Source organism: Dermochelys coriacea, chromosome 3 (assembly GCF_009764565.3).
Source record: "Dermochelys coriacea isolate rDerCor1 chromosome 3, rDerCor1.pri.v4, whole genome shotgun sequence".
Lineage (NCBI taxonomy): Eukaryota > Metazoa > Chordata > Testudines > Dermochelyidae > Dermochelys > Dermochelys coriacea.
Window position 1 is genome coordinate 31,034,399 of NC_050070.1, and position 13,015 is coordinate 31,047,413.

General features: G+C 48.9%; 1 protein-coding gene across 9 annotated transcripts in view; it reads right to left on the reverse strand.

Annotated features, from left to right (window-relative positions):
* The window catches only part of KLF11 (Kruppel like factor 11), a 14,710-nt gene extending 7,622 nt beyond the window's left edge, over nucleotides 1-7,088 (reverse strand). The window contains exons 1-4 of one of the 9 annotated variants that reach the window (XM_043510252.1): nucleotides 6,755-7,088; nucleotides 3,462-3,722; nucleotides 498-1,125; nucleotides 128-351 (exon numbers count right to left, since the gene is read on the reverse strand). In XM_043510252.1, coding sequence (XP_043366187.1) covers nucleotides 182-351; nucleotides 498-1,125; nucleotides 3,462-3,722; nucleotides 6,755-6,787 — 1,092 coding nt within the window. In that variant the 5' untranslated portion in view covers nucleotides 6,788-7,088 and the 3' untranslated portion in view covers nucleotides 128-181. Of the gene's footprint in view, nucleotides 1-7; nucleotides 1,126-1,488; nucleotides 1,679-3,461; nucleotides 3,723-5,872; nucleotides 6,159-6,754 lie in introns of those variants that run through there. The other 8 variants (XM_038397288.2, XM_038397284.2, XM_038397286.2 and 5 more) reach the window with 8 other exon arrangements.
* Between the last annotated feature and the right edge of the window lie 5,927 nt (nucleotides 7,089-13,015).

The window sequence follows — 13,015 nt, forward strand, 5'->3', positions numbered from 1 at the left end:
CTCCCACAATATATGGGAAGGTTTCTATGCCACCCACTTACCCCTCTCAGAATCAAAATGCAGAATAACATTCTTCCAACAATACAAGTGAATATTCTTGTAACAAAGGACTTGCCCTCCATACGCACCAGTGTGAGTACGAAGATGGGCTTTGAGGTGGGAACTTTTGAAGTAAGTTTTCCTACAGCCTGGGAAGTTGCAAACGTAATTTCTCCTCCTTGAGAAGTCCATTTGAGGTGCACAGCTTTGACCAGAAGCAATAAAAACTGGTGCAGGAGCAAGAGGCAATAACTTGGTGTTCCCAACAGTCATTAGAGTTTGCTGGCACCGAGGTGACTGTGCAACAGCAGTCTGTGGAAGAACCAACATAACAGTCCCCTGAGGCACAGAAGATCCCATGAGAACAGGCTGAGAAACTGGGGCTGTTTGGGGTAAAATAGGTTGGACAGTAGTTGCGACTGTCTGTGTAGGGGGTTTTATAAAGGCAGAAATCATACCTCTTTGCCTGTTAAAAGGGATCATTTGGCAGATGACTTGGGGGTTTGAAACAGGGGTAGGTAGCAGCTGAGTGGCTTTTTTCTGTAGGTAGTTGTCACAATTCTTTGGTAAACAAGTCCGCGGTGAAACAGGCCTTATTGGCTGTTGCCCTTTATTGGTAGTGTTACAACTGGAATTGTGCAAATAAGGCTGATGTACTGATGAAGTATCACTAATTAAACCATCAGCAGTATCCATGTCCTGTGAAACTCTGGAATGTCTTCGGTCTTGTGCTTCAGACCAGTCTATGGAAGTGCTGCAATTGCCTGAAGTTACCTTTGTTTTAACTTGCACAGCAGGAATGTGTGGGTAAGCAGAACTATCGCCTGTATGACGTATAACGCTGGTTGCCATGGCCCTGCAAGGCTGAGGGGCAGGTGGCTCAGATATTGCTGACTTCTGACTGGACTGCCTCTCCACGTTTATGACAGATGGTTTGGCTATGGCAGATGCACAGTTTGTAGAGGTGACTACGCAAACAGATGTATTTGCCATGACTGTCCTTGGTTTGGAATAAGTGACTTGTGAAGAAAGGAGCATTGTAGTCGATGGCTCAACAAAATCAGGGCTGTGGGGTGGGGTCATACACTAGAAAAATAAAACAAAAGTATACAAACATAAAAACAGTCATGTGTTTTCATAGTGGTTATCAATCTTACTTTAAAAATAAAGAACACGTGATGAAGATCTAGAGTGTAATGAAGAGTCTAAAGACCCATATTTTAGGAAGCTATGACTAAAACATTAACTTCTTATAGAGTGGCTCTTCTGGAAAGTTCAAAAGCCTGCTAGTATCAAGTAAACAGTGATGCAGCCACAATACTGCATGAGTCAGCTCTTTAGGCTCCAACGCCCATTTTCACCCCTCAGATAATGGATGCATCTATTTAAATGCTGTTCACTGTGCGCTGTTCTTAGAAAACAGGATAGCAATTCATAGTGACATTATACCTGTTTAACTGCAGGTTTGCAGTGACCTAAATCTTTTATTAATTATTATTCTGTCAGTTGGAAGCTCATCTTGGAATAGATATGTTTGGAACTGCTCTCCCCTCTCTTCTTGAGCCACTTCTCCCTCTTCCCTCCACTGCTGCTGAGAATTTATGCCTCTTCCCAACACTGCTGCAGAAGAGACCAGCCACTGTTGGGAGATGAGAATGTGACCTATGAGGTCTATCAGCCAGTCATCACCGCTTCTCAACCTTCCTCCTCCTTTTTCCTAGACTTTTATTATGCAAATGAACTATCATGTAAAATGAATTTCTTAACATTCTGAAAGATTAAAACAAATTTGCTCCCCCCCCCCCAAGTTCTTCTTGGCTATCACCTACAACAATACCTACATAAAAAACACAAGAAGAGCTATACTGGGTCAGACCAAAGGTCCAACTAGCCCAGCATCCTGTCTTCTGACTGCGGCCAATGCCAGGTGCTTCAGAGAGAACGAACAGAACAGGCAATCATCAAGTGATCCATCCCCTGTTGCCCATTCCTAGCTATCTAAGAATCAAGTGTCATCTGAAGTGGACCAGAACTTTGGAGAAATAAGCAGGTGCATGAACAAACGCACAGGCTACGGAAGTATCATGATGAAGTGGCAAGTTTAATTTTAACTTGCTTTTATGCTTTATCGTAGTGTTTAACAACATTTCTCCTGCATTCCAAGGATTCTTTTTTGTATTATCTTTGCAGGTAAATCAATACAGTGTCTACTCCTGGGGGAATTCTGAAACATTGTGCAATGCAGAATTTTTCAGAAATTAAGGCTCTGTGCACAGAATTTCCGTTCACCACCACAGAAATGGACTGTAATGCTGCTGCCTGCCACTAGGGGCCACTGGATGCGGCAGAGCCCATCTCACATACAGAAAACACTGCCAGGGGAAGGGACCGCTACAGGGTTCTTCGCAGCTGCAGTTCCCAGCATGCCCTAAGGGAAGGAGGCAGCGTGTGTGTGTGTGTGTGTGTATATATATATATATATATATATATATATATATATATGGGAAGGAAGAAACTCCACACAAGCCTGGGACTGAGCATCAGGCTGTTTCTCCCTCTGGATCCCTGGGCTCTGATGGGTTGTTTGGGCTGGGGCAAGCCTGCAGCTGAGGTCTGTGGGGGAAAGGGATGGGTTTCTGTGCAAGGGGAGGCCCCACAGCTCGTCTCGGGGGGGTAGGGGATTTGGGTGTATTGGCTGTGGGGGGCCCAGAGCTGGGCTCTGAGTGGGAGGGGTTGTGGATGTTTGGCCCCCTGGCTGAAGAGGATGAGGGGGCAGAGAAACAGGAAATGGGTTTGTCACAGGAGTTTCTTTTAACTCTCTACTGCTGGGAGAATTTTGTGCGTTTCTCGGTCTGTATTGTTGCAGACATACTTGCTGACAAGTAATTTGAAATAAATTACAAAAGTAACTGAAACTGGCTTGATTATGTAGTGTTATTTTTGACAAATAAAATTGGAAGAATTTTGAAGAATTTTAAAATATTGTGTGCAGAATTTTTATATTTTTGGTGCAGAATTCCCCCAGGGTCCTCTTACTCAAAGTACTAAGGAGAAACCTACAATAAACTATCCAAATAAGCTTGCCCAGGACATCAGTTAAAATGAACACTTGATCAATGTTTTTCTACTTCGCTTTAAACAGGAGATCAAAACATTTTGTTTGTGTCATCACATCTATTACCGAAGAGATGACGGAATTATCCAAACTGCGAAATGTATACTTTACATGAAAATAGTAATTACATATACAGACAAGTTAGGGGGTAAACATCACTTTTGACAATAATCAGCATTTAAAAAACAAAGATACTGCTCTCTCCCCAAATACAACAAAATTATTCAGTATAATGGGGATATAATAGTAATAATATAAATGTTATCTGTGGTCATACATATTCATTTTGAATTTGTTTTTTTCTTACCAGTGTAGACAAAAAGTGATAATCCTTTGGTAATTCAGAGGCCACTTCAGCATGCATTGTGAAGTCACCTGAATCTGAGATGGGAGTAAGTGGCCTTATCTTTAATAGGTCACCTTTCTGTGATCTTTGACCCCAGGAGCTCATACAAACAAGCGCCTCGACTGCTTCTATGTCATTCTGCTCTAAGGTGCTGCACGTAGACCTTTCACTGTCATGACGCTGTCTTTCACGTATAGATTCATATATGTCCACAATGTCAATCTAAAGGCAATCAGATCATTAGTTGTTAGGACAAGTCAGAAAACAAAGTTACCACCACCCACATATTGCTTGCTTATAATGAAGATCACTTGAAACTCATCATATGCCCAATGCAAGATTTTTTTTTTAAACCAACTCAGTTATTCAATATGCAAACCTTTCCCCTCCCCCTCCTACCAGAGTACATCTTATCTCCCCACTCCCACCCCAATTAGCCTTGCAGAAGAATGACTCACTAGAAAGGAATAGACAAACGTAGCTCAAATTTCCAGACTAACATTCTTGGATTATTGTTGCTCTGAGTAAACATGTTCTGCACACGCACACGCATACACAAACTCCACCCCCTGCTTTGTGTAGGGAGGGCCATTTTCTGACTTGACATGAGGGTTTTATTTAGCATCAGTCTAATATTTACTGCTGTTTAGAAGAATGAGATAAGGGCAGAGAGTCAAGGGCTCCCAAGTTCCAAACACAGGTCTGCTGCCTACTCAGGCTACGTCTACACTACAGTTTATGCAGGCATAATTTATGAAGCTCAGGGGTGTGAATGAATCACCCACCTGAGCGACATAAGCTACACCAACATGAGCACCAGCGTGGAGTTTCTCCCACTGACATAGCTTCTGCTACTTGCAGGAGGGCCGGAGTAGTTAAGCCAAGGGCAGAGCTCTTTCATGTTGGCTTAGAACTATACCTGCCTGTGCCATTCTGAACTCTCTAGTGTAGCCGTGCCCTCTCAGTGTATAAATTTGGCAAGTCATTTATCCCCCATATTATAGATGGAGGAAATTGAGGCAGAAAGATGCATACATAGGAGGGCACCATGATAACTGGATGTGCGTATGGTGCTCTATGGTAAAGCACTATGTAAGAGGTAGATATTATTATTAGGGCATTTGGGGGCGGGAGAGAAATCCAAACATCAATTTGTTTACATAAACAAATACTGCATTATTGTACTTTTTGGGGGGTTAAAAATCCTGATCTTTCCTTCAGTGAAAACAAAACGTATGCAAGTTTTGCAAACGCTCACTGTTGTGTGTGCTGTAATGACTCCAGCAGCCACATGTTGTTGCTCTAATACTTATATTCACTTTTCCCCACATAAAATGAGTGATAACAAAAGGGTCCACTACGCCACTTCTTGCACACCCAAAACTCTAAACAAAATCAACTAAAATTCTGTGTGTGTGAGGACAGCAGAATCAGGCCTTTCTTTAGATTATAAACTGTTAGGGACAATGCTTAGATACTGCAGTGATAGGTCCTATTAAAAAAAAAAAAAAAAAAACTAAAGCAGATTAGATGGCATTCGTGAAATTATGCCCCCACTGAAGGTCAATGAGACCTTGCCATTGACTTCACTAGGTCCATAGTGCCATGCAGATACACACGTGTAATAAATACTATGTATTATGTACACAGTTGTGTGGCAGATACATTCAGCACAATATTCAGAGTAGCAGCCGTGTTAGTCTGTATTCGCAAAAAGAAAAGGAGTACTTGTGGCACCTTAGAGACTAACAAATTTATTAGAGCATAAGCTTTCGTGAGCTACAGCTCACTTCATCGGATGCATGCATCCGATGAAGTGAGCTGTAGCTCACGAAAGCTTTGCTCTAATAAATTTGTTAGTCTCTAAGGTGCCACAAGTACTCCTTTTCATTCAGCACCATGGATCTAAAAAGCAGGCATTTATCAAAACCACAGAGTACTCATCCACCGGACAAATCATCCCAGATTTAAAGGAAGCCTCAAGGTTAAAAATATATATATATATCCAATTTAAAGAGTCCTTAAATAGACTAACTGCTCTGAAAATTTTAGAAACATTTCCCACAGCTCTTGAAAAATCATCGGATCACTTTATATAATTCTTTGATTACAACATGACCAGTCAAAGCCGCCCATCAGGAGCAGGTCCCCACTGTGCTGGGCACGAGGCAAACACATGAAGACCCCAGGAGCTGTCACTCTTTTCAAGTCTCCGCACTCCAGCCAAGAAATAGCTTTCCAAAGCCCTCCATCCACACCACCAAGCGGTTACGCTCCACGCGGGGGATTTCCTCTCAACGGGCTGCGTTCGTGAAATACAGGCGGCAACTAAACTCACAGCCGGCGCCGAGAGGAGCTTGTCCTGAAGTCACCCCGCGCGGAGGCACTGTCTGCGGAGGAAGTCAGCGCCTGCAAACAGCGGGCGAGCTGGCAGCGGCCCCAGCTGCTGGGCGTCTGCCGGAGCAGCAGCAGCAGCAGCAGCGCCACGGGCCGGGAGATTCCCCGGGGCCAGGCCCTGAATGTTTGTTTTCAGAGGGGGGGGCCGATCCTCCCCGGTCTCGTTTGCTCGCTCAACAGGCGAAGCTCAGCGTGACGGAGCCCCGGAGCCGAGCCCAGCGGGCTGGAAGGAGGGAAACCCCCACCCCCAGAGGGGAGGGGATGGCGGGGTTTCTCCCCCAGCCCGCGGGGCCCGCAGCCGCCGCCCACTCCGAATATAACGCCGGGGCAACTTGATGCAACAAAGCAGCCCCGCGGACGGCGCGCGGGCTGCCGCGGTGCCCGGGGAGAAGGGGGCAGCGGGGTGCGCGGCGCGGCACCACCCGCAGCTGGGACAGCGACCGAGCTGTCCTGCCCGCCCCGCCCTGGGCAGCTGCGGCGGGGGCCCCCCGGGTGCACGTACCGCGCCGGGCCTCAGCCTCGCCCTTCGCCGAGGGCAGCGGTGCGACCACGGGGGGCGCTGGGAGGGGGAGGCCGGGCTCACAGGCAAACCACGCGGGCCTTCGCCCCCGTCTTCCGCCCCCACCCCAGGGCATGCCCCGGGGCCAGGGAGAGCGGGCTTAGCAGCGCCCCTGGCAGCAGGTGGCCGGCTGGCTGCCTCCAGCGGCCCCCGAGGAGCCCCGCATCTCGGGCGAGCGCGACGCGCCCATCACCCTGGCCTCTGGGCACGGGCAAGCCCTGAGGGAGAGCGGCTGGGCAGCCGTTCCCTCAGTGCCCCCCCCCCCCAGCCCAGGGCAGCGCCGGCCGGGGGTACTCACAGCGGGGGCTTCTCCCCTCTCCGAGCCGGGCATGGCGAGGCTCCTGCAGGCAGCCGCGATGTGACAAAGGCAGCAGCCAGCGCCGCCTCCGCTTCCACCTCCCCCGCCCGCGGGGCCGGCCGCGCAGCAGCCCGGGGTGGGGGGGCGCACACCAGATACTCCGTGCACTAGGGGGAGGAAGGAGCGGGCAGCCCCCCACCAATCGCAGCCTGGCCTGGCCCGCGCCTGACCAATAGGCAGCCTCGGCCGGCGTGATCGGGGCGTGCAGCCCGCCTGATAGCGGGAAGGGCTCAGCGTGGGCACGTTCAGTCTGAGCCACCCGCTGGAAACTAGGGGAAAGGTCAGCACGGGGAAAGGGGGGGGCGGGGCTGTTTGTCACCGAGCGGCGGCCGGCCAGGGAATGCCTGCGCGCGCGGGGCGGCGCGGGGCGGGGCGCGAGGGGTGTCTGAGAGCTGCAAATCCCTCCCCTCCCAGCGAGGGAAGCAGGCTCCGGCTAGTGCCTGGGAAAGGGGCTACGTCTCCCCCCGTCCAGCACAGAACGCACCCCCCTTTTCCCAAACAAGAGCTCTGTCTGTGTAAGCTCGAAAGCTCGTCTCCCACCCGCAGAAGTTGGTCCAACAGCAGATATTACCTCACCCACTTTGCGTCTCTAATATGCTTGGATCAGCTACAACAACAGTGCATACAAACAGTAGTATTAACTCTTTCACAGCTGATCAAAGCATGCCAGAAAGGAGAGGGAGGGTCATTTGCACAACTGCCCTGTCTGCGCCAAGCGGATGGCACCAGGGACAGTACCACTACTTCTTTTTAACCCTTCTCCATAGGGGCTGGATGGCACCCACTATTTCTCACAGCCCCTTGTTCCTGAAGGACAGCCAGGGCTCCCACTTTCCCCAGCACCCCAGAGGAAGTAGCCGTGCTGGCCTGGCAAGGGACCACCCCGTGAAGCTGGAAAGCCTTCTTCGCCCTGGACTGATGGCAGAGGTTCCATTGCCTCTACTGGGGGGTTTGGGACACAGGAGGGGACACCTAGCTCCAACGTTAGCTACTAGTTTGACTCAGCCACATCAATATCACTACGGTATTGCCAACCCCAAATGTTCAAAAATCATGAGTCAGGCCCCACAAAAATCATGACATTGGCTCAGAAATCAGAAGACTAGTACAGTGAGGGGTTTTCTTTACCTTCAGATTTTTGAGCCCTTAGGGTATGTCTACACTGCAATTACACAGCCGCAGCTGGCCCATGCCAGCCGACTCTGGCTAAGGGGCTTGAGCTAAGGAGTTGTTTAATTGTGGTGTAGATGCTCCCTCTTGGACTGCAGCCCAAGCTCTGGGACTCTCCCACCTCACATGGTTTTTGAGCCAAAGGCCCCAGCCTGAGCCCAAACATCTACACTGTAATTGTCCCCACAGCCCAAGCCCCGTGAGGCCGAGTCAGCTGGATGGCTAACTGCTGTGTAGGTGTACACACAGGGTACATTTAGGTCACATTTTCAAGCTTTTCTTCACAGCCAAGAGGGCTAGAAACTTGGCATTTTTTTACCTGGTTTTTCTATCACAACCTTTCAGAAATCTGGCCTTTCTTCTCCAAATGGCTTAAATGCTTGTCCACACCTTGGCCTCCAGTCTTGATTACTGCAACCTCCTTCTCTCAAGCCTACTTGATATCAATATCTCTTCCTTCCAATCCAGCCAAAATACAAGTTAAAAGGATTTTCCTAACCAGTCTATGAGACACACTACTTTCCTCTTTGAATCTCTCCCCACTGCCTGCTACATCAAATGTAACCTCATTCTCATCTGAAGAATCTGTACAACTTTGCCGTAGCCTACACCTCAGATCTGATTACAGGTTATATGTTTCCCCTTGTTTCCTTCTCTCTACCAATGATTTCAGCTCTGTCATCCTTTCATTTCCTTCCCATCTCCATGTCTTCTTCTCTGCCACTTCATATCTAAGGAACAACCTCCTAGTCCCTGTGCATCAGCCTCTACATTTGCATTCATATGCCTCATGTCTTGGTTACAGGGCTAATTGTACCTCTGACCCCTTCTCTGATCTTCCTGAGGTATCTCCTCAGGTGTCAGGGCAAGTAACCTCTCCTGGGGAGGAATCCTGCAATTCTCCTGCTCTCAGACTGGATCCTGAGCCACAGTACCTTGTGGATCAACCCTGATTACCAAGTCCAGCTGAGTTCGGGACCTGCAGTTGTTCCCCTCAGGAACTTGTAACCAACAATAAATAGTGACCAGAGTGCCTTCTCAGACCACTTATTGTTTAATCATAACAGTAAGAACAAAGCATAACATGGGTGAAAAAGGGTTTTAAAATAACAAGAGGTCTATATGCACATGTATGTTGCCTGGGGAAGTTCTATGGCCTGTGTTATACAGGAGGTCAGAAAGGGCATCTCGCACCCCCCGGTCCCTACCCATACACTAAGTACGCAGCTGCATAGGGTACCAGGAAACTTGGGGCTGTGTGCTGCTCCAGCCCCTGCTCCGCCTCTTCCCCGTGCCCCCTCTCCTGCTCCACCCCAGCCCCGCCCCCACTCCAGGCCTTCCCCTGCGGACTGCAGAAGGGATTGGACCCACCCTGCATTCACCGGTGGCGGTAAGTGGAGTGACCCGGCCACAGCCTGCTGCGCGCCGCTGGCTGCCAGTGGCGCTGCCGGTAAGTGCTGTGGGGTGGTTCCCCCTGTCCTCCAAGCCCCAAGGCTGGGAGCCAGGGGAGCAGAGAAAAACGGGCTGGAGCCGGGTCACTCCACTTCCCACCACCCCGTGAGTGCAGGGTCGGTCCTGGAGCTGGGTCACACCAAGGGTCCATCTAGCCCAGTATCTTGTCTTCCAGCAGTGGCCATTGTCAGGTGCCCTAGAGGGAATGAACAGAACAGGTAATCATCAAATGATCCATCCTCGGTCGCTCATTCTCAGCTTCTGACAAACAGAGGCTAGGGACACTATTCCTGCTTACCCTGGCTAATAGCCATTGATGGGCCTATCCTCCATGAATTTATCTAGTTCTTTTTTGAACCCTGTTATGGTTTTGGCCTTCACAAAATCCTCTGGCAAGGATGACTATGTTGTGTGAAGAAATACTTCCTTCTATTTGTTTTAAACCTGCTGCCTATTAATTTCATTTAGTGACCCCTAGTTCATAGAATATCAGGGTTGGAAGGGACCTCAGGAGGTCATCTAGTCCAACCCCCTGCTCAAAGCAGGACCAATCCCCAACTAAATCATCCCAGCCAGGGCTTTGTCAAGCCTGACCTTAAAAACTTCTAAGGAAAGAGATTCCACCACCTCCCTAGGTAATGCATTCCAGTGTTTCACCACTCTCCTAGTGAAAATGTTTTTCCTAATATCTAACCTAAACCTCCCCCAATGCAACTTGAGACCATTACTCCTTGTTCTGTCATCTGCTACCACTGAGAACAATCTAGATCCATCCTCTTTGGAACCCCCTTTCAAGTAGTTGAAAGCTGCTATCAAATCCCCACCTCATTCTTCTCTTTCACAGATTAAACAACCCCAGTTCCCTCAGCCTCTCCTCAAAAGTCATGTGTTCCAGTCCCCTAATCATTTTTGTTGCCCTCCGCTGGACTCTTTCCAATTTTTCCACATCCTTCTTGTAATGTGGGGCCCAAAACTAGACACAGCACTCCAGATGAGGCCTCACCAATGTCGAATAGAGGGGAACGATCACGTCCCTCGATCTACTGGCAATGCCCCTACTTATACATCCCAAAATGCCATTGGCCTTCTTGGCAACAAGCGCACACTGTTGACTCATATCCAGCTTCTCGTCCACTGTAACCCCTAGGTCCTTTTCTGCAGAACTGCTGCCTAGCCATTCGGTCCCTAGTCTGTAGTGGTGCATGGGATTCTTCTGTCCTAAGCGTAGGACTCTGCACTTGTCCGTGTTGAACTTCATCAGATTTCTTTTGGCCCCATCCTCTAATTTGTCTAGGGCCCTCTGTATCCTATCCCTACCCTTCAGCGTATCCACCTCTCCTCCCATTTTACTGTCATCTGCAAACTTGCTGAGGGTGCAATCCACACCATCCTCCAGATCATTTATGAAGATATTGAACAAAAATCGGTCCCAGGACCGACCCTTGGGGCACTCCACTTGATACCGGATGCCAACTAGACATGGAGCCATTGATCACTACCCGTTGAGCCCGACAATCTAGCCAACTTTCTATCCACCTTATAGTCCATTCATCCAGCTCATACTTCTTTAACTTGCTGGCAAGAATACTGTGGGAGACCGTGTCAAAAGCTTTGCTAAAGTGAAGGAACAACACGTCCACTGCCTTCCCCCGCATCCACAGAGCCAGTTATCTCATCATAGAAGGCAATTAGATTAGTCAGGCATGACTTGCCCTTGGTGAATCCATGCTGACTGTTCCTGATCACTTTCCTCTCCTCTAAGTGCTTCAGAATTGATTTCTTGAGGACCTGCTCCATGATTTTTCCAGGGACTGAAGTGAGGCTGACTGGCCTGTAGTTCATCAGATCTTCCTTCTTCCCTTTTTTAAAGATGGGCACTACATTAGCTTTTTTCAAGTCGTCTGGGACTTCTCCCGATCACTATGAGTTTTCAAAGATAAAGGCCAATGACTCTGCAATCACATCCGCCAACTCCTTTAGCACTCTGGATGCCGCGCATCCGACCCCATGGACTTGTGCTCGTTCAGCTTTTCTAAATAATCCCGAACCACTTCTTTCTCTACAGAGGGCTGGTCACCTCCTCCCCATGCTGTGCTGCACAGTGCAGTAGTCTGAGAGCTGACCTTGTTCGTGAAGACAGAGGCAAAGCAAGCATTGAGTACATTAGCTTTTTCCACATCCTCTGTCACTAGGTAGCCTCCCTCATTCAGTAAGGGGCCCACACTTTCCTTGACTTTCTTCTTGTTGCTAACATACCTGAAGAAACCCTTCTTGTTACTCTTAACATCTCTTGCTAGCTGCAACTCCAGGTGTGATTTGACCTTCCTGATTTCACTCCTGCATGCCCGAGCAATATTTTTATATTCTTCCCTGGTCATTTGTCCAATCTTCCAGTTCTTGTAAGCTTCTTTTTTATGTTTAAGATCAGCAAGGATTTCACTGTTAAGCCAAGCTGGTAGCCTGCCATATTTGCTATTCTTTCTACACATCGGGATGGTTTGTCCCTGTAACCTCAATAAGGATTCTTTAAAATACAGCCAGCTCTCCTGGACTCCTTTCCCCCTCATGTTATTCTCCCAGGGGATCAGTTCCCTGAGGGAGTCACCAGGAAATTGTCTCCTACACTTTCTAAAAACTTCCTGGATTGTCTGTGCACCGCTGTATTGCTCTCCCAGCAGATATCAGGGTGATTGAAGTCTCCCATGAGAACCAGGGCCTGCGATCTAGTGACTTCCGTGAGTTGCCGGAAGAAAGCCTCGACCGCCTCATCCCCATTCCGGTGGTCTATAGCAGACTCCCACCATGACATCACCCTTGTTGCTCACACTTCTAAACTTAATCCAGACTCTCTCAGGTTTTTCTGCAGTTTCATACTTGAGCTCTGAGCAGTCATACTGCTTCCTTACATACAATGCAACTCCCTCACCTTTTCTGCCCTGCCTGTCCTTCCTGAACAGTTTATGTCCATCCATGACAGTACTCCAGTCATGTGAGTTATCCCACCAAGTCTCTGTTATTCCAATCACATCATAACTCCTTGACTGTGCCAGGACTTCCAGTTCTCCCTGCTTGTTTCCCAGGCTCCTTGCATTTGTGTATAGGCACTTGAGATAACTCGCTGATCGTCCCTCTTTCTCAGTATGAGGCAGGAGCCCTGCCCTCTAGCGCACTCCTGCTCGTGCTTCCTCCCGGTATCCCACTTCCCCACTTACCTCAGGGCTTTGGTCTCCTTCCCCGGTGAACCTAGTTTAAAGCCCTCCTCACTAGGCTAGCCAGCCTGCTTGCAAAGATGCTCTTCGTTAGGTGGAGCCAGTCTCTGCCTGGCATGCCTCCTTCTTGGAACACCATCCCATGGTCAAAGAATCCAAAGCCTTCTCTCCAACACCACCTGCGTAGCCATTTGTTGACTTCCATGATTCGACGGTCTCTACCCAGGCCTTTTCCTTCCACGGGGAGGATGGACGAGAAGACCACTTGCGCCTCAAACTCCTTTATCCTTCTTCCCATAGCCATGTAGTCTGCAGTGATCTGCTCAAGGTCATTCTTGGCAATTTCATTGGTACTCACATGGAGAAGCAG